Below are 20,318 nucleotides of genomic sequence, written 5' to 3'. Positions count from 1 at the left end.
TGCTCGTCCCTGAACAGATTCAAAATCAAATACTATGTGACGCTTACTTCAACCCAAAACTTATATTCTTCACAACCGCTAGAAAATCATGCCTAACCTCAATCTAACCCTTACCCCAACCTCATCCATCCATCATCCAAACCGCTCATCCTACTCAGGATCACGGGGATACTTGAGCCTATCCCAGGAGTCCTTGGGCGGCAGGCAGGGAAACCCTGGACAGACTGCCACGCCATCACACAGGGGCTGACATACACACACACACACCAATTTAGTACGGCCGATTCACCTGACCTACATGTCTTTGGACTGTGGGGGGAAAACCGGAGCACCCGGAGGAAGCCCATGCAGACACAGGTAGAACATGCAAACTCCACACAGAGGCAGACCCGGGTCGACCTCCAAGGTTGGACTACCCCGGGGCTCGAACCCAGGACCTTCTTACTCTGAGGCGACCACGCTAACCACTGCGCCACCGTGCCGCCCACCGTGACCTCAACCACAAGAGAATCATGACTAAACTCAATCCAACCCTTTACCCTAGCCTCAACCACTACAAGAGCGCGTAACCACGAATGAACACCTGAAAAAAGACAAGAAAAATGGAAAACGAACAAATGCCAACAATGTATATACGGTGTAGAAAACTAGTCATTGACCAGACCTCACCCTGCACTGTGCAAATTCACCAGCTTGTGAATTGTCAGCAGTTTATCCATGGTTTTATGGGGGGTCTTGTAAGAAAAGAAGGGTCTCAATCTGAGGAGGAGGTGTACTTTGCCGAACAAGCAAAACCAACCAACCAACCAACAGTAGGCTCAAAGTTAAGGACAACTGTAGACTGAGGTGTTGATCGTGGGATTGGAAAACATTCGATATTACAGTCATTTCACCATTGTAAGTTCATAAATATTGATAAATTCAGCTTTAAAAACAAATAAAAATGATAGTTTAACCTGTTATCTTTTCTTCAGTATTTTTCTATTGGTTCCAGTTTAAATGTTTAAGGGGCAATTAAAACCTGTATCAGGTTTTTTTTAAGGAGCAAACATTCACATTAACCAATTATAACTGACCTATAGTGCCAACTGTGTGTGTCATAGGTAGTATGCCATGCATATCGTGATTACTGTGTGATTAATACTGCCTACATAACACGTCACCACGCAGTTTTCATAATGTTGCGTACAGTAAGGAAATGAGCAGGTTTTAGTTTGATTCATATTGCTTTATATAAATTGTTTGGATTTTAATTAGGTTGCACAAAAAAAACAATGGCAGCTTTTATTAAGAATGTGTCTAAATTTAGACCAAATCAAGGCGAAAACTAGTATTTGCTAATCATTTAACTTTCGAACCTCAATGGAACTAAATTATGCAAATCCAGGCAATAGACTAAGCGCACCGTTGACTCTGTGAACAAAGCTCAGATCGACTTGGTTTCATTGCAGCTACTTCATACTATCTGTTGCGAACAAAAAGTACATCTTACTTACATGTTCGGGTTCCTTTTAAAGGCATTGGAGATATCTTTCACAACTCTCTGGACCAAAACGTCTGCCTCCACCTCCAACTCGGCCATTTTCAGGACACCCAATGATATTTTTATCTACCTAATAATTCCGGGCTGCCTGTGTGGACCGGGGTAAACTTCCGGTTTCGTGATCGTTGTTTTCTTCGTTGTCTGCTTCGTTGTTCTCTTTTTTGTCTTCTTCGTTGTCTTCTTCGTTGTCGTCTTCTTCTTCTGCTACTTCTGATTCTTCGTCTTCTTCTTCTTCTTTTTCCTCTGCTTCCTCTGCTTCTTCTTCTTCCTCGTCTGATTTTATTGGTAGTTGGCTTTCGGGTGCATTACTGCTACTCTCTGATCGGGAGTGTGAACTAAAGCTCTACCCTCATACTACCAAACAAAGAAATACAATCAAAACAATAAACACGATAGACATAATTAAAAACATGAAAGGAACCAAATTAACATAACAATAAATAACATAACGTAACAATAAATGAATAAATAATCAGATAAATACACAAATAAATAAATGATATTAATATTTCTCAAATGTCATGTTCCCAGCATGGTTCAGCAACACTTATTGCAGGATGGTTATTACGTCCTTGTAAACTGATCCAATACGTCATCATCATTTGTTGTCCTCTTAACTCTAACAGCATTTCCTCCATTTCTGCTTGCAACGCAGATGTTGTTTTAAATGCCCCGCTACATATTGTAGCGAATTCGGGGGACAACGCAACCACAGGAACTGCCGCGGCCGGGTAGCGAACCCGTATCGCCCGTACCGCAGGAGACATCGCTAACCGCTCGACTAAAGGGTCAGACCCGAAGGGTCAGACCCGCCAGCCAGCGGCCAGCGTGTCTTCTTATCCATGCACGTTACAATATATTTAATGATTGTGCTTGTATTCCATCCAGTTTTCCTAACAAGGTTTTAGACGCCGAGCCATGTGGCACTGTCTTTAAATCCAAATTTAAAACTCATCTTTTTGCCTTAGCTTCCAATTAGTTGCATTTAAGGGGAGCGCTTCACGACCTGGACTGCATGGCGGGTCGGTTTCTGTCTCAATGAATTTACCAACCACTGTTCTGCCGACCAGATTATAGAGTATGGATTATAGAGTGTAGATTATAGAGTAAAATCTATAGAGTATAGATGATAGAATATAGATTATAGAGTATAGATTATAGATTATAGAGTATAGATGACAGAATATAGATGATAAAGTATAGATTATAGAGTATAGATTATAGAATATAAATGATAAAGTATAGATTATAGAGTATAGAGTCTGACTATTGCAACTGTTCTCTTCTCTCACGTGCTTTTCTCTCTCTCTGAATGACGTCTTCTCCTTTCTCTCCCTCTGTGTGTGAATGGTGTCACATGAGTCTCCCCTGTGTGCACGTGCAGTCTGTCCTCCTCCCAGATCTCCACAGTGACGGTGATCACCACCTGGACACTGCTTGACAATCCCCTCATCACATTTTTTATATATCTTATAAATCCGCGTAATTTTGTTTTCCTGTTTCAATATCCCTCTCCAACTCAGATGTGACAGTTTTTTTTTTTTTGGTCTAAGTGGTGACGCTGGTCGCGTGGCTCAGGTCCCGAGCTGTGCCAGTGGCGTCTGGACACCGCCTGGCATCCTCCTGATCATATTTTCATATATTTTGTAATTCCATTAAAATTCGGTTATCCTCTTTAAATTGTTGTATTCTGTAAATTGTGTAAACACAACTGTATGTTGTCCGTCAGGGAGAGAGAGCCCCCCTCTGCTGCTCTGCCTGAGGGTTCTTCCTGTTTTTCCCCCTCCCTGTTAAAGGTATTTTTTTTGGGGAGGGGATTGTTTCTTATCCGGCGGCACGATGGCACAATGGTTGCCTCACAGCAAGAAGGTCCTGGGTTCGAGCCCCGGGGTAGTCCAACCTTGGGGGTCGTCCCGGGTCGTCCTCTGTGTGGAGTTTGCATGTTCTCCCCGTGTCTGCGTTGGTTTCCTCCCACAGTCCAAAGACCTGTAGGTCAGGTGAATCGGCCGTACTAAATTGGTGTGTGTGTGTGTGTGTGTGTGTGTGTGTGTGTGTGTGTGTGTGTGTGTGTGTGTGTGATGGCCTGTCCAGGGTGTCTCCCCGCCTGCCGCCCAATGACTGCTGGAATAGGCTCCAGCATCCCCGCGACCCTGAGTAGGATAAGTGGTTTGGATGGATGAGGTTGGGGTAAGGGTTAGATTGAAGTTAGGCATGATTTTCTAGCGGTTGAGAAGAATATAAGTTTTGGGTTGAGGTAAGCGTCACATAGTATTTGATTCTGAATCTGTTCAGGGACGAGCATCCACAGCCAACCTGACCTCAGGGTGCTTTAAACAGGAGGATAAGCAAGCATGGTAACGTGGAAATATTTCTATGAAGTTAGCAACTTCCTGGCCTAACATGTCCGCAAATAATAGAGCAGTGTTTCTCAGCAGGATCTGTGCTGCCCCCCAGTAGGCATTCAGATGAAGATTGGGGGGGGGGGGGGCACCGGGAGCAAGGCAGCAGAATAATGTGCATTAGGGTGCAAATAATAATACTAATATCCATCCATCCATTATCTGGACCACTTATCCTGCTCTCAGGGTCGCGGGGATGCTGGAGCCTATCCCAGCAGTCACTGGCCGGCGGACGGGGAGACACCCTGGACAGGCCACCAGACCATCACAGCCCCCTCCCCCTCCTCACACACACACATTCACACCTAGGGACAGTTTAGTACGGCCGAGTCACCTGACCTACATGTCTTTGAACTGTGGGAGGAAACCGGAGCCCCCGGAGGAAACCCACAGAGAGGCACGGGGAGAACATGCGAACTCCACACAGAGGACGACCCGGGATGACCCCCAAAGTTGGACTACCCTGGGGCTCGAACCCGGGACCTTCTTGTGACCGCGCTAACCACTGTGCCACTGTGCCGCTGGTCCCAAAGTATTGTACACAAATCGACATCCACGCCGGCTCATGTGGACCACAGTGATGCAAAAGGCAACCTCGCACTGCGTACATCTTCTGTCCATGCAGCTTAGTCTTCTCATGTCACATACAAGCGTAGCTGTCTCACAAAATACGGCTTGAAAAGTTTGTAGGAAATAAAGTTGTTAAGTACACACTGGTAGGCTTTCACCATGGAATGCAAAGGACTGCAGAGTTTCCGTCTGTTTATGTGTCTGTGCCTTGTTCACTGAGACTGTGTGAGCATCCTAGGTCAACAAGACATCAGTGAGGGAAGATGCCTGGTTGGTCCAATATGTGAGAGAGGTTTGAGATACTGTATTGATCCCCATGGGGAAATCACGCCCTGCGTTTAATCCATCCTAGCTGTGTAGCTAGGGGCAGCAGGCAGCCGCCATGCAGCGCCCGGAGGACCAGCTCCAGCTCGTCTTGCCAGGCCTCGGTCAGGGCCACAGACAGGAGTATTAACCCTAACATGCATGTCTTTTCTGGTGTGGGTAGTTAGAAAGTGATGCTTCCTGGGAAGTGGGCTAGGAGACTCATGACAGCGTAGCTTGATGTCCTCGTTGGTCTCCACTGTCATGTAATACACTGGGTCACCACACGACGTTTGGCCATTATTCTGTTACCTCTTTCTACAGCTAGTTTCGGCTGCTCCTGTTAGGGGTCGCCATCCGTTTGCATTTCTTCCTGTCCTCTGCACCTTCCTCTGTCACACCAGCCACCTGCATGTCCTCCCTCACCACATCCATAAACCTGCTCTTTGGCCTTCCTCTTCTCCTCTTCCCTGGCAGCTCCATATTCAGCATCCTTCTCCCAATATAACCAGCAACTCTCCTCCACACATGCCCAAACCATTTCAATCTTGCCTCTCTTTTTTTATATTGTTATTGCATTTTAATTTTTAATTTTTTTATTGCATTTTCATTGTTTTATCATATTTTATTGCATTTTTGCATAGTTTTATAAGACAAACAGAACAAAGTGTAACAGTGCCTTTTTCGTCCGCTTGTTTTGCTTCTCCAACATAGGGTGCAGTTGGGTGGGTTGAGGGGGGGTTATTGGTTGGTGGGTTTGGTTTTCATGGGGTAGGTAGTGTTATGTATGGATGAGGCTATTCTACCAGTGACCACTAGGTGGCACCTGTATTCTATATTGCTGTTGTCTGGGTTGTAACCAACAGAAGAAGAGTTCCTAGTAAAGCATGGAAATGAACAGCTGTGTGTGTTGTGGTCCCTGCATCGTGTGTGAAATTGTTTACACCATAGTGTTATTAGCCAGCTACATTATATAAATTGGCGACGAGGATGGGATGTAGAAACTTTTAGGCACCAAAGTAGCCGTGAAAAGGGAAGTTTTCTACTTGTTTGGACGAAGCCATCCACGCAGTTGTAGCTAATGCTAGCATGGCGCTAGCCAACTGACTAAACTTGCTAGCTGATGACGAGCAGTGGCAGCGGAGAAGAAAGGGAAAAGGAACCAGAAGGACGCATCATGGCGGGAATTATTGGCGGTATGGAACCATTTGAGGAATCCGGTGAACAATGGGCAACGTATATTGAGCGTTTTGAGAATTATATCCTGGCTAATGAGATCAGGGATGCTAAGAAGGTGCCGGTTCTATTGAGTGTGATAGGGCCAAAGACCTACGGATTATTGCGCAGTCTGATTGCTCCAGATAAGCCTGGGGAGAAGACGTATGGTGACATTGTAAAGGTGTTGAAAGGACATTTCGCCCCCAAACCGATAGTGATAGCAGAGAGATTCCGTTTCCACAAGAGGAATCAGGAGGACGGTGAGTCGGTGGCTCAGTATGTTGCTGTGCTTAAAGGACTTTCCGAGCATTGTGAGTTTGGTGGCTACTTAGAGGACGCACTACGGGACAGGTTTGTTTGTGGACTGAAAAGTGAAACGGTTCAGAAGCGTCTGTTGACCGAGGACAATTTGACCTTTCAGAAAGCGGTCACTTATGCAGTTTCAGCAGAAACAGTGGCGCGTGACGCACAACAGTTGAGCGGCTCGTTAAAGGTAAATGCCGTTCTCTCTCAAACATTCCATGCCAAATGCAGGCGGTGTGGAAAGACAAATCAAAGTGGTGATAACTGTTGGTATAAATATAGAGACTGCCATCAATGCGGCAGGAAAGGCCACATTGGTCGCATGTGTAAAAGTAAACCCAAGAATGACTATGGCAGAGAGAGGAAATACAGAGAAGGGAAACCGGAGTTTAAAGGCAAAAGCAACACATCCAAACACAGTGGGAGAGACAAGAAGAAGAAAGTGCATTGTGTGGAGGCCAGTGACAATGAAAGTACAAGTGAAGGGACTAAATCTGACAATGATAACAAATTGCCATGTTATGCACTGTTTCGTAAGGGTAAATATTCACGTATATCTGTGTTACCTGAAATAAATGGTAAGAAAATTGAAATGGAATTAGACACAGGGACTGCTGTATCTTTAATTTCATGGGAACAGTATAAAAGTACAATGAAAAAGGTGCCATTGCAGCCTACTGATGTAGTCCTTAGGATGTATACAGGTGAACCTTTGTTACCAGAAGGGGTTATTAATGTGAAAGTAAACCTGAATAAGCAAACAGCTGAGTTACCATTGTATGTTGTAAAAGTGAATGCAGCTCCACTATTTGGTAGAGAGTGGCTGAGAGCTATTAAGCTTAACTGGAAAGACTTAAAAACTGTGTATGGTGTACAACTTGAAAAGAAAGACAGTTTAGATGCTGTACTAAAGCGGCATTCTGCTGTGTTCTCGGATGGGTTGGGTTCAATGAAAGACATTAAGGCGAGAGTGACTCTTAAACCTGATAGCATACCCAAATTCTGCCCACCACGTAATGTGCCCTATGCTCTGAGATCCAAAGTAGAGGCTGAACTGACCCGCCTCACTGACCTTGGCAAGATCTCACCAGTGGAGCATAGTGACTGGGCCACACCCGTAGTTCTTGTCAACAAGAAGGATGGCACGGTGAGACTTTGTGATGATTTCAAAGTCACCCTCAACCAAGCACTCTGTGTGGACAAGTATCCTATTCCACGCATTGAGGATCTCTGCATCGCTAGCTGGAGGTCAACGCTTCAGTAAACTGGACTTGTCAAACGCATACCTACAGATGGAAGTAGTGGAGGAGTCGAGGAAGCTACTGACTATTTCCACACAAAAAGGACTTTTCTGCTACAACCGCTTGCCCTTCGGTATTGCATCGGCACCAGCGTTGTTCCAGAAGGCTGTGGATCAAGTGCTCGTTGGATTGCCATTCACGCACTGTTATCTCGATGACATTCTGGTTAGTGGGCCAGATGAAGAGACCCACCTGAAAGCCCTGGACGACGTTCTCACGAGACTGGAGGAGTATGGTCTCCATGTCAAAAAGGATAAGTGCATGTTTTTCCAGGAGTCAGTAGAGTATCTAGGTCATATCATCGATGCTGCCGGGCTCCACAAGTCGCCAGAGAAGGAACGCGCTGTTGTGGAGGCACCGGCACCCACCAACGTTAGCCAACTACGCTCGCTCCTCGGAATGATAAACTACTATGGACGTTTCATCCCGGACCTGGCAACCATCCTGCAACCACTGAACGCACTGCTGCACAAAGGGAAGAAATGGCAGTGGACTACAGCTTGTGAGGCAGCGTTCCGAAAAGTGAAAGAGCTCATGGTATCTCAGAAGGTGCTAACCCACTACAACCCTGAGCTGCCCCTCCGTCTAGCCTGTGACGCTTCACCCTATGGGGTAGGGGCTGTACTCTCTCACGTCATGGCTGATGGTGTAGAGAAACCTATCGCTTATGCGTCAAGAACACTCAGCAAAGCAGAGCAGAACTACGCCCAGATTGAGCGAGAGGCACTGGGGATAGTCTTTGGCATACGTAAGTTTCACCAGTATCTCTATGGTAACAAGTTCACTCTACTCACAGACCATCGCCCGCTGACCTCCGTTCTCAGTCCAGTGAGGAGTACGCCGTCGATGGCCGCAGCCCGCATGCAGCGCTGGGCGCTCCTCTTGTCAGCGCATGATTACACTATAGAGTATCGTAAGGCTTCAGCACATACTAATGCAGATGGACTGTCAAGGTTGCCACTTCTGGACACTCACGATGACAAGATAGACACCGTAGATGTGTTTTACATGTCACAGTTAGACACACTACCAATCAGTACCACTGATATCCGAAACGACACTAGATCTGACCCTACACTGTCTCGCGTACTAGAGATGGTCACTACTGGACATTTTCCAAACACGAAAAACACAGATACTGAACTGTCTGTTTTCCTGACTCGTCAAAATGACCTCAAAATCCAACAGGGATGCCTCATGTGGGGCACACGAGTGGTAGTGCCACCCAAGCTACGGCCCCGGGTGCTCAACGAGCTACATACAGCACACCCAGGGGTAGTGAGGATGAAAAGCTTGGCACGGTCGTATGTCTGGTGGCCAGGTATTGACTCTCAGATCGAGCTCCAGGCCAAATCCTGCCACTCATGCCAGCGTAGTCAGAAAGAACTGAGTCTTGCCCCTCTACATCCATGGATGTGGCCTTCCAGTCCTTGGGAAAGGATTCACGTGGACTTTGCTGGTCCATTTGAAGGACACATGTATCTTGTGGTAGTAGATGCTCATTCTAAATGGCCCGAGGTGCAAATCATGGATAGCACCACAGCAAGCAAGACCATCACAGTACTGAGGGGCCTTTTCAGTCTCCACGGCCTTCCTTACATTCTCGTAAGCGACAATGGACCCCAGTTCTGTTCTGAGGAATTCGCCACATTCCTGAAAGCCAATGGAGTCAAGCACATTCGCTCAGCGCCGTATCACCCTGCTACGAACGGCCTGGCCGAGCGCTTTGTACAGACTTTCAAACACGCCCTCAAATCCTCCAGGGGTGCCGCACCAGTGCAACAGCGGCTCGACACATTCCTGTTGACGTATCGCAACACCCCGCACGCCACGACAAAGGAACCGCCGGCTATGCTGTTCACAAGGCGCATGCTACGCACGCGACTGGACTTTCTCAAACCCAGTGTGGCTGGGGTTGTTCATCGCTCTCAAGACTCACAGCAGCAACGCCGTCAACAACACTCCAAGGCCAGACACTTTGCAGTCGGTGAGTCTGTCCTTGTTCGTGATTGCCGGAAGGGGGAGGAAAAGTGGACACAAGGAGTTATAATGACTCAAACGGGACCAGTGTCATACGAGGTCAAGGTGGGAGTGTAGCATTCCAGCCGGACTTTATTCAGACGATGCACTCCAATAACGACTGATGGGTCCATGATGCGGTATCAGACCATTTATTGCAGCATTTACTAGTCACACCGTAGACACACCATAGAACCACCGTAAGAGCTGTTCGCCTTCCAGCTAGGTGCTAAATAAATGATGATGATCAATGAATTATAAATTGTGAATTCGTTCTGTGCATAGCGAACATGACCATCGTGTTCAACTTTCAGTTTTGTTCTGCTGTTTTCTCGCAGCGGCGCACAGCATCATGGGAGACCAGAGTTTTTCAAATAAAGGTCACATAACAAAAGGAAGTGTAATTCGCTGTTAATATCAATCAGGACTGTACTTTAGTCACCAAATACAAATCAATAATGAGCACCATACAAATCAATAATAATAAAAAATATTATGACAAAATTATATGGGTCATTTGCACTCCAACCAAATCATTAATGTTTTGAATATAGAAAATCAAGCATAAGCAAAAACAAATGATTTCTCAACTCAAAATGACCATAAACCATACGTATCGTGGGAAAGGAGCGTCAAGTATTTTAAAACAAAATAAAAAAAAACGCATCTCAAGAGATGCAAGGCATGTGTTAGTTAGTTACTAACTAGTCACTATCTAGTAACAAGACCAGTTTTTGAACTGGCCGTTCAAGCACTGTCTGCTTGGTGAGCTGTTCACCTTTTTTGCCTAGGTTTCTATCCCCTAGACAGATCTTCACTCTCCTAACCAGTCCATCTCTATCTACTACAGTCTCTAAAACTCTACCCAACCTCCATTCATTTCTGAGTCTCAGATATGAACACTGTCCGTAGCCAGTCGTGCTTGCATCGGAGAAGTGGTGTAACTCCTGGCCGGTGACCCTCCCAAAGTTTGCAGGTGCATACCTCCGGGGAATGTCTATCTTCTCCATGTTGGTAAGGTCATTTTTCCATCTCTCCCACCGTGGGCGAAGTTCATCAGTCAGAGGATCATCCCAACCCGTTCCATGTCCGCACATTTCCTGCAGTACTCCCTTTCCGATGAGCAAGAATGGGGCGCCAAACCTAGGGGGTCATACAAGGAGGCAACCGTAGACAGTATACCTCGGCGTGTTGCAGGTTGATCCTTGAGATTGACGTTGAACTTCAAGCAGTCTGACTCGATGTGCCATTGGATCCCCAACGCTCTTTCTGAAGGTAGGTCATCCAAGGTAAGGTTAAGATCTTTGATTTCTGATGCACGTTCAGATGACGGTATGCTTTCTATTACAGCTCTGTCGTTGGACACAAATTTGTGGAGTCTAAGGCCACCCAGGGCACAAAGTTCTCTGGCTTCTCGAGTGAGCTGAATAGCCTTCTCTGTAGTGTCCATACCTGCGACACCGTCATCGACATAAAAGTCTCTCAGAATGAACTGTGAACCTAGTTTGTCTGGCTTCTTGGCGTGGTAGACACCATGATGAGGTATGTACCATTTTTCTCCTTCCTTCCCATCATCATGTACTTCCTCTGCGTCACCCTTTTCTATGACATCCTCCATGAACTTGATGTACTGTTCTTTGTATCTTTCATCCTTTGACAGCTTCCTCTTCAGATGGCTGAGACGAACGATGGCAAGCTGTTTGTTGTCAGGTAGGTTGGGTCTCTCCTTAAAAGGTAAGGCCATTTCGTAGTGACCTTGACTGTTCTTCTGGGTGCCGTTTTTGAGTTTGTCCAGGAACAAGATATCTTCCTGGGACACCGTCTTTTCATCCTCCTTGGCATCTTTGAAGTCGGACTCCAGAATGCGAATAGCATCTGCAGGGGTGACTGGCGGGAGCTCCTTCACAGCTACCCGGAAACACTGTCTCGCCACGCTTGGAGTGTCAAGGCACGGTGAAGAGCAACCCACGATGCTCCATCCAAGGTCGGTTCGGATTGCGTAAGGCTCTTCATTTCCTCCTGCTTGGTGCCATTGCCCTCGCACAGTTGTATCCTATTAAAAGACCAATATCACAATCTTGCAGCGGTGGAATCTCGTCTATGACTGCGGAAAGATGATTCCATTGTCTGGCTGTTTCACTTGTAGGAATGTGGGCGCGGTTCACCGGTCTACCGTCCTTAGCGTAGGCAGGAGGAAGGTCGATGTGGAGGGAAGATCTGTAACCGCGCACACGAAGCCCCGAGACTCGTTGGCTTTTCACGATAGTGTCACATCCTATCATTGTCGTTAATTTCAGTTTCACTGGACAGGACTCTGCCTTTAGAGCGCTGCTCACTTCCTGGTCGACGAATGTGGTGTCACTCTGTGTATCCAGCAGGGCGTAGACAAGTTTTTCTGTTCCTGAGTTGTTCTTGGATGACACCCATACGGGCACAATCATCGATGTGTTGGTAGACTGTCCAGTCGTGACGGCATGTGACATTGCAGTCGCGGCAGCTTCTGATTCATTAGCGTTGCTTGGGGGAGTGTTTTCCCGAGCTGCAGACGGTTCCCTGTTCACGTGGTTGTCACTGTGAAGACAGGTGGGGTGTTTGCCTTTGCAGGTGTTGCAGGTATGTTTATGTCGACAGTCCTTCGCGCTATGGCCGGGTTTGGTGCAGCCATAGCAGAGCTTGTTCTCTTTCACGAATTCTCTTCTCTCCTCCAGAGTCTTGGCGATGAGCTTGGGACATGCATGTAGCCCGTGTTGACTGTCTTGGCAGAACGCACAGGGTTTTTTTTTCTTTCCGCTGGCTGGCTTTTGCTTGTCACTGTCCGTTTCAGTTTGCGTACTCAGAACACTCGCCTTGTTCCTCTTAGGGTCCCTGTTATTCAGTTTTGCTGTGCTAGACTCGGAGTTGCGTAAGGCATAAGGTGAGGTGATCGGATTGAATGCGATTGCTGCCTCCTTTGCCATGAAGGTGGTGAAGTCCTTGAAGCTGTGGAATTCTTGATTCCTGTCCAAGGCTTCCGTAGCCTTCCTGTTCCATCGAGATGCTGCCCAGTCTGGCAGTTTGTGGACCAGCTTCATGTTCTCTTCACAGTCGTTCAATATTTCGAGGCTCTTCACATGAGACATTGCGTCTTGGCAGGCGTTCAAGAAGTCGGAAAAGTCTCTAAGTCCCTCTGCATCCCTTGGTTGGATTTTTGGCCACTTTGTGAGCCTGTCTCTGAAGGCTCTCTGTATGACGAAGGCTTGTCCGTATCGGTGATTCAGTTTGCTCCATGCGTCCTTGTAAGACTCGCCGTCGTTTCTGTAGAAGGTCCCTTCCAGTGTCTTACAAGCTGGGCCGCCTACATATTTCCTCAAGTAGTAAAGCTTGTCTGCTGAGGAGATGGCCTTTGAGTCAATGAGTGACATGAATGAAGTTCTCCACTCAATGAACTGAATGGGGTCGCCATTAAATACCGATGGCTCTGGCACTGGAAGTCTATTCAGGGCTATACTATCTTGGAGGGCCCGGGCGAGGGACGACACGTTTACGTCAGGTGACGATGCCGTTATATTGAGGGTTTGGTTGCTGGTAGCTGGGGAGCCGTGAAGATTTCTTTCAGGATCATTAGAGTGGACACTGCCGCCCTGTGATGTTCCCTGGTTATAGACTTGAAGTCTGGCCTGTGCAGCCCTTAAGTCCTTTTCTGCCTGTAGACGTTCAAGAGCGCGTTTTTCAGCTTCAAGCTGCCACCTTTGTTGCTCCTCTAGCGTCCTTCGTTGCTACTCTAGTGTCCTTTGTTGCTCCTCCAAACGTTGTATCTTCTCCCTTTGCTTATCTTCTTCAAGCAACCCTTCGAACTCCGCTTCCTTTGCTGCAAGCTCTGCTGCCGCGTCCACACGTTTGACTGTTAAAGTGCTGCCTTCGTGGCTGTGGACTGACTTTGACACTCTTGAGACAGTGGATCCATAGATTGAGCGCGCATAGCCGCCCTTGAGTAGCTCCTTTGAGACGTCGTTGTGCTTGTTCTGCATCAAAATCTAAATCGATGTCTACAATCCTCTCGTAGGCGATTTTCTTAATCTCTGTTGTAGCTGCCTCACATGCATCAACACGGCTTCTCATTTCGGCTGAGGGTGTGAAGTGACCTCGTATGTCATTATAGGTGTTCAACACAGCCTCTTTATCCTTCTCCAAAGTATCAAGCAGAGATGCCAGCTCAGTTTCCTTGAGGTCTTTCTTTAGCCGCTCTCTTGATTCACGAGCTCGACTCTTCCATTTTTCGTACACTGAGAGGAGCTTTCTCTCCTTCTTCCTCGCCTCCTCTTGTTGCAGTTCAAGCATTTTAGGAGTCGAGATCTTCACTCGAGTCGAGCGTCGGAGGCTATCCCCAATTTGTTCTTCAAGTTGACTTTGGAGGCTACTTAGTGTTTCTTCCTTAGTTTGAATTTCCTTCTCTAAGTGTTCTATCTCGGTAGTCTCTAGCGTTTCGTTGAGAGCCTCTTGTAGCTTACTAATTTTAAGCTGTAGTCTATTTATCTGATTCTCTAGCTCTGACTGTGGGGCAGGATTCTCTGTTTCGGTCATATTCAATTCTGCCATGATAAATGTGATGTAATGAATTGTTTGCCTTTACTATAGCCCATAGACTACCCGAAGAGAGGAGCAGAGAACCTGGTATAGCTACAGACTGCTTAGAGGACTAGAGTCTATTACTGTAGGCTGACTGTTATATTACTGACTGCAAGGTTATAATATCAATCTCTCCACTGAATACAACATTCAGTTACCATTCAGACTGTACAAATCATGCATTAAACATCCCCCCCCTTTTTTTCACAGTCAACAGGAAGGATGATCAGTAAATGGATAGTAATAATAATAACAGTCAATGAACAAAGTCACTTGATTCACTTGTTACTTTGTGTGAACTTATTTGTTCTATAAAGTCCCATCAGCTTCACATTGAGAAACATCAAATTCAATAAATGTCCATTGTTGTTGATGTCTTTTTCTTCTTAAACCTTTTCTTCTCAAACCATATGTTTATCAATGTTCTCAGTGAAGATGAATTGTTCCTTATCAATCAATGAAATGTTCCATACCTTTGTCTGACCGTCGCACCAAACCTTTAGCCAGCTGCCTGATGACCGTAAAGTCTCTTTGTCTAGAAGACCCATAGAATGGCGCCGAGTTGCTCGACGAAGTGTCCGTTGTCAGCAACACCCGACGTAGTAGCAACTTGGCCCCGTGATTCGTCGTCGTAGACCTCTCGGTGCAGCGTGGCGGCAGGGTTGACGAAGGGATTAGCTCTTACTGTAGCATTCCAGCCGGACTTTATTCAGACGATGCACTCCAATAACGACTGATGGGTCCATGGTGCGGTATCAGACCATTTATTGCAGCATTTACTAGTCACACCATAGACACACCATAGAACCACCGTAAGAGCTGTTCGCCTTCCAGCTAGGTGCTAAATAAATGATGATGATCAATGAATTATAAATTGTGAATTCGTTCTGTGCATAGCGAACATGACCATCGTGTTCAACTTTCAGTTTTGTTCTGCCGTTTTCTCGCAGCGGCGCACAGCATCATGGGAGACCAGAGTTTTTCAAATAAAGGTCACATAAAAAAAGGAAGTGTAATTCGCTGTTAATATCAATCAGGACTGTACTTTAGTCACCAAATACAAATCAATAATGAGCACCATACAAATCAATAATAATAAAAAAATTATGACAAAATTATATGGGTCATTTACAGGGAGCACAGGGAGTGTGGAAACGCCATGTGGATCAGATGTTGACTCGAACAGAGCAGGCACACGCGGACGCTGCCAGCTCTGCAGTCCATCTTCCTACCAGCTTCCCTATGTCACCTCAACGTAGTGCTGGTGGTACTACACGTCACCTCGGTACCCCTGCATCTCACACTGATGAGAACACTAATCCAGTTCCAGTGGCTATCGAGCCCACGGAGACACCTCACTCCAGGGAACCAGCTGGTGCTGGACCTACTAAGATAGCGGAGACTGTTAGACACTCGCGCTATCCGGTGAGACATACTAAACCACCTGCACGTTATTCTGCTGAGTAAACACATTGATAATGTGGTAAAGAGACTGAGACTTTTGAGTATAAAAATATTGGGAAACAAATACGGGGTCTGAATGTATACCGGAAAATAACATTGTTTTGAATGTACTTTTGGGAAGTAACATTACGCCTTTGTCACTTAATCTTTGTTCCGGGAAGTGATTTTTGCATTGTTGATGTACAACATATTTTAGTTGGGAGATGTTATGTATGGATGAGGCTATTCTACCAGTGACCACTAGGTGGCACCTGTATTCTATATTGCTGTTGTCTGGGTTGTAACCAACAGAAGAAGAGTTCCTAGTAAAGCATGGAAATGAACAGCCGTGTGTGCGTTGTGGCCCCTGCATCGTGTGTGAAATTGTTTACACCATAGTGTTATTAGCCAGCTACATAATAGGTAGATCTTGCCTCTCTCTCTTGCGTTGTCTCCAAACCGTCCAACCTGAGCTGTCCCTCTGATATACTCGTTCCTAATCCTGTCCTTCGTCACCACGCCCAGTGATGAAGCATTACTCTGTGACCTCTTCATTATACCGTGTCTCCCTGCTGTTTCTGCTGCTGGTTCGGCTGCAGGTTCTGCTGCTGGTCTTGTTTTATTTTTGCTTCCCTTCAGTGATTTCCTGAGACTAAGCGGGATGCTGAATAATTCAGAGCGGCTCAACTAACACGAGGAGATAGAATGCCTTTCAGCTGTGTGTGCGTGTGTGCGTGTGTGTGTGTGTGTGTGTGTGTGTGTGTGTGTGTGTGTGTGTGTGTGTGTGTGTGTGTGTGTGTGTGTGTGTGTAGACAGACCTGAAAGGCACCCTATCTCCTCTTGTGTTACCAGAGCCTGTAAATTATTCAGCGTCTCTCTCATACTAGTATCTATGGATCTATTGATAGAGTTTTCATAAAATAATTTAACATTTTACACATTTTAGTACGTTAATCTGGAAATATATGTTGACACTTATTAGATCAATATATTTAGCTACCTAATATAAGACTTAATGAACAAAGGATTCTAATTACGGTCAGTCTCATTGGCACCGCCGCTGACTCCACAGTGAATTCTGATATGTGTAACCTGAGTGGTGTACTGCCTACCTTCTGCAGACTATTCACTCCCGCCCCAAGCAGCAGTCCCTAGTTTACCTCAAGACACTTGTCAATATTTCCAGAATCAAGCTGAACTAAGAGCTGTCCATTCACTATGGAGAATTTTTGGACTGACCAGACAGACAGCCCCGAGGAACAACAAGACACACAGCACCGGCCTGATCACCACTGTGATGACGAGGTTTGTGTATTTCAGAAGTATTTATTATGATAAAACATGAGGTGCTGTCCCCTCTCTCACATTTATGCTATTTTGAGTCTTTGCACCCAACTGCATTCATGCTGATCACGCATATGATGTCAACTGAGGTCTATGAGGGTTGAGTGTTTAGGCTGGCGAAGGAACCTTCTAGTCTACACACTGAAACTGGGCACAAGTTCACAGATATCGAGGTGACGTCATGTTAGAAAACTATCAAGTTCAATGAATGACAAAAGGTTTGTCCTTGTGGCCTTATTCTGTGTACTTGTAGCTTCGCTTTGTGTTCGAATGTCAGGTTCTGTGGTTGCACACACGTTTTGCACACCTGCAGCACAGTTCGGCAGCTGTATTTGCAGTTCGGATACTCATGAAAGTATAGAAACCTAAATCTGTCATTTAGGTTTTGCGTCCCGGCTGCAGCGGTTTCCGGGCTGCCCCCCTGACGTCATTTTACATCTGTTAAACTCAATAGCCGCATGTGTGTGATAAATAAATGTATTTTCAGGACGTTATATCACACAGCCATCACACCTGTTCCTCAAGGTAGATGTGGTTTGCTTCATACACTCATAGCTTGATGCATATACCTGTGCAATAAGTCTCACGCCCCTGAAAGCGTATGAGGATGCAGATTTTCCATAACCAGTTATCTACTGTTGAGCACAGTTATTCCCAGAGACTGGGTCACCAAATAAATTTGCTGAATTTCTTCCAGTCTTTTTGTCAAGATTTATATCTGCAGTACACAATTTGAACCAAATGAGGGTTGGTATTTCTATGTAGTTTTACTGATGAGTAAAATGTAAGAATGTGAAGCAGGTGTAGGAACAACCTGTTTTTAAATCCAAAAATCACATTTGAGGGGAACACAGTTTATAACAGGTGATTTGGAGAGCGGGGTTTAGGAAGAGCTAGAGTATCTTGAGTACATACCAGGGTTTATGAAGGCACAGGTGAAGTGAGGGGGGGGGGTGATGAAATGAGGTTGGGAACGGTGAAGAGGATGATGGGAAAGATCAAGGGGGGGGTCCTGAGAGAATGGATTAAGAGAGAGGCTGTGTTAGAAGAGGAAGGAGATATAGGAATATATGTGGGAGGAGAAGGAGAAAGGCGAGGGAGTCCGGTGAGTGTGACAACGGGAGTGATGTATAGATGTGTAAGAGGAGAAGACGGGCTGTGGAGAAACTGTGGGGGAGGGATATGAATGAGATGGATGTAGGGGGGATATGGAGGAATCTGGGAGTGAAGTGGAACAGCGTTGAATGTAAGAACTTTCTATTAAGCCTTTTTATGAAGACACAATAGGGTGCTCAATAATGTAATAATCAGTAAGTGTGACGTGGATGTGAAGAAAGAAGGTGATGTGTGTGGTGTGGGAGGGGAAGCATTTATGCATGAGTGTGCTGAATGTTGTGAGTTGGAGGGGTACATGTTATGCTCGCGCACCAGAACCTGACCCGTGTGGCGAAACCCAAGACAGACAGACACGAGATGACTTCTAAGTCTACAAAGGGGAGTTTTATTGTGGGAGGAAAATGTATGGTGAAAAAAGGCGTTCTGTTAGTGGGATGTGTGAATAAACTATGTGTGGTGTCCCGTGGTTTGCGTGTATAACTATGTGTGAGTGTTTTTAGCCAATGTGTGGTGCGGTATGTAAATGACCAGGAGGTGTTGAAGAAATGTGCGTGCACCTGGCGAGAAAGTCCAGTCCGTGATCCAAGAGGGGTTGTCCGAGAAAGTCCAGGTCCGAGATCCGGGAAGTCGAGTCCGAAAGGAGGGGTCCAGGTAGAAGGACAAGGGGGGAGATCGCAGGAGAGGTCCGGGGAGAAACGTGAAGGTCGCTGGGGACGAGGGGAGCCGTGGAAATCGCGGAGGGAGAGTCTTGGGAGGAAACAGAGACACGAAGATAAGACACTGGGGAATAAACAGAAAGCAAGGAACGCTGGAGGGCTTATCAGAACTTCACCGCAGGGTTCAGTACGTCGAAGCACTGAGAGACGTTCTGGGAGGCTTCTTGTAGAAGGCTGCCTGATTGCCACAGGTGTGCCTGATGGATGATGGCAAACACCTGGTGCAGTGCAGCGCTCGTCTCAGAGCGCGAGCCGAGCGCTCGGATGTTTCCGGCACGTCCGAGCTGGGGGAGTGGCTTGAACGTGCCGGGGAGGCAGCTCGGGGCGGTGTAACCACAACAGGACCCCCCCTCCTACGGGAGACACCGGGCGACCGTCCGATGGCGTTGGGGTGGGCCCGATAGAACTCCTCCAGGAATGCGGGGTCGGCCAGGTAGGACCGGGGAACCCAGCTGCGGTCCTCGGGCCCATAGCCAACCCAGTCCACCAGGTATTGGTACCCACGCCCCCGGCGGCGTACGGCGAGCAGCTGGTCGACATCCCAGACCATGTCACCACCGTCGAGGACCCTGGGGGGTGGAGGAGCTTGGACAGGGGGCTGGTGGCTACCGGTTTGAGGCGCGAGACATGGAAGACGGGATGGATCTTGAGTGAGGTAGGGAGATGGAGACGCACCGCCGAAGGGTTGACGATGCGGTCGATGGTGTAGGGACCGACGTAGCGGGGAGCCAGCTTCCGGTTGAGGGTAGGGAGGGGCAGGTCCCGGGCCAGGAGCCATACCCTCTGGCCAGGTCGATAAGCTGGGGCCGGCACTCTCCGCCGGTTGGCGCTGCGCCGGGCCCGCTCTGTAGCTCGCAACATAGCGGCCCGGGCGGTCTTCCAAACGCGCCGGCATCGGCGGAGATGGGCCCTCGTGGACGGGACCGCTACCTCCAACTCCTGATGGGGGAACAGAGGGGGTTGATAGCCCAGGGAACACTCGAAGGGGGACAAACCGGTAGCCGAACTCTCCATGGAGTTGAGCGAGTACTCCACCCAGGGCAGGTACTTGCTCCAGGAGGCGGGGTTGCTGGTGGTAACGCAACGCAAAGCCGCCTCCAGGGCTTGATTGGCCCGCTCTGCCTGCCCATTGGTCTGGGGGTGATACCCGGAGGAGAGGCTGACCGTGGCCCCAATCCCCTTACAGAAGGCCTGCCATACCTTCGAAGTGAACTGGGGACCACGGTCAGAGACAATGTCCAGGGGAATCCCATGAGGTCGGACGACGCGGGAGACGAGAAGGTCCGCCGTCTCGGCTGCAGAGGGGAGTTTGGTGAGGGCAACAAAATGGACGGCCTTGGAAAACCGGTCGACAATGGTCAGGATGGTGTCATTGCCTTGGGACACGGGGAGGCCAGTTACAAAGTCCAAGGCAATGTGGGACCAAGGTCGGCCGGGG

At 47.3% G+C, this 20,318-nt stretch overlaps 2 protein-coding genes across 2 annotated transcripts in view; one reads left to right on the top strand and one right to left on the bottom strand.

The window, feature by feature from the left end:
* Positions 1 to 1,689, bottom strand: part of ptar1 (protein prenyltransferase alpha subunit repeat containing 1) — a 63,439-nt gene extending 61,750 nt beyond the window's left edge. The window contains exon 1 of the mRNA XM_056286081.1: positions 1,497 to 1,689. Within this exon, the coding sequence (XP_056142056.1) occupies positions 1,497 to 1,582 (86 nt within the window). The 5' untranslated portion in view covers positions 1,583 to 1,689. The remainder of the gene's footprint in view (positions 1 to 1,496) is intronic.
* Positions 1,690 to 7,429: 5,740 nt separating this feature from the next.
* Positions 7,430 to 16,906, top strand: LOC130111777 (uncharacterized protein K02A2.6-like; the record flags this gene model as incomplete). Its single annotated transcript, XM_056279062.1, is given in 3 exon segments — positions 7,430 to 7,566; positions 7,568 to 9,383; positions 16,826 to 16,906. Coding segments are annotated over 3 exon segments (2,034 nt in total), but the record flags the coding sequence as incomplete, so codon positions are not given.
* Between the last annotated feature and the right edge of the window lie 3,412 nt (positions 16,907 to 20,318).

This window comes from Lampris incognitus, chromosome 1, assembly GCF_029633865.1.
Source record: "Lampris incognitus isolate fLamInc1 chromosome 1, fLamInc1.hap2, whole genome shotgun sequence".
In the NCBI taxonomy this organism is placed as follows: Eukaryota; Metazoa; Chordata; class Actinopteri; order Lampriformes; family Lampridae; genus Lampris; species Lampris incognitus.
The sequence above is the reverse complement of the archived record's forward strand: the minus strand, read 5'-3'. Positions and strand labels throughout refer to the sequence as shown.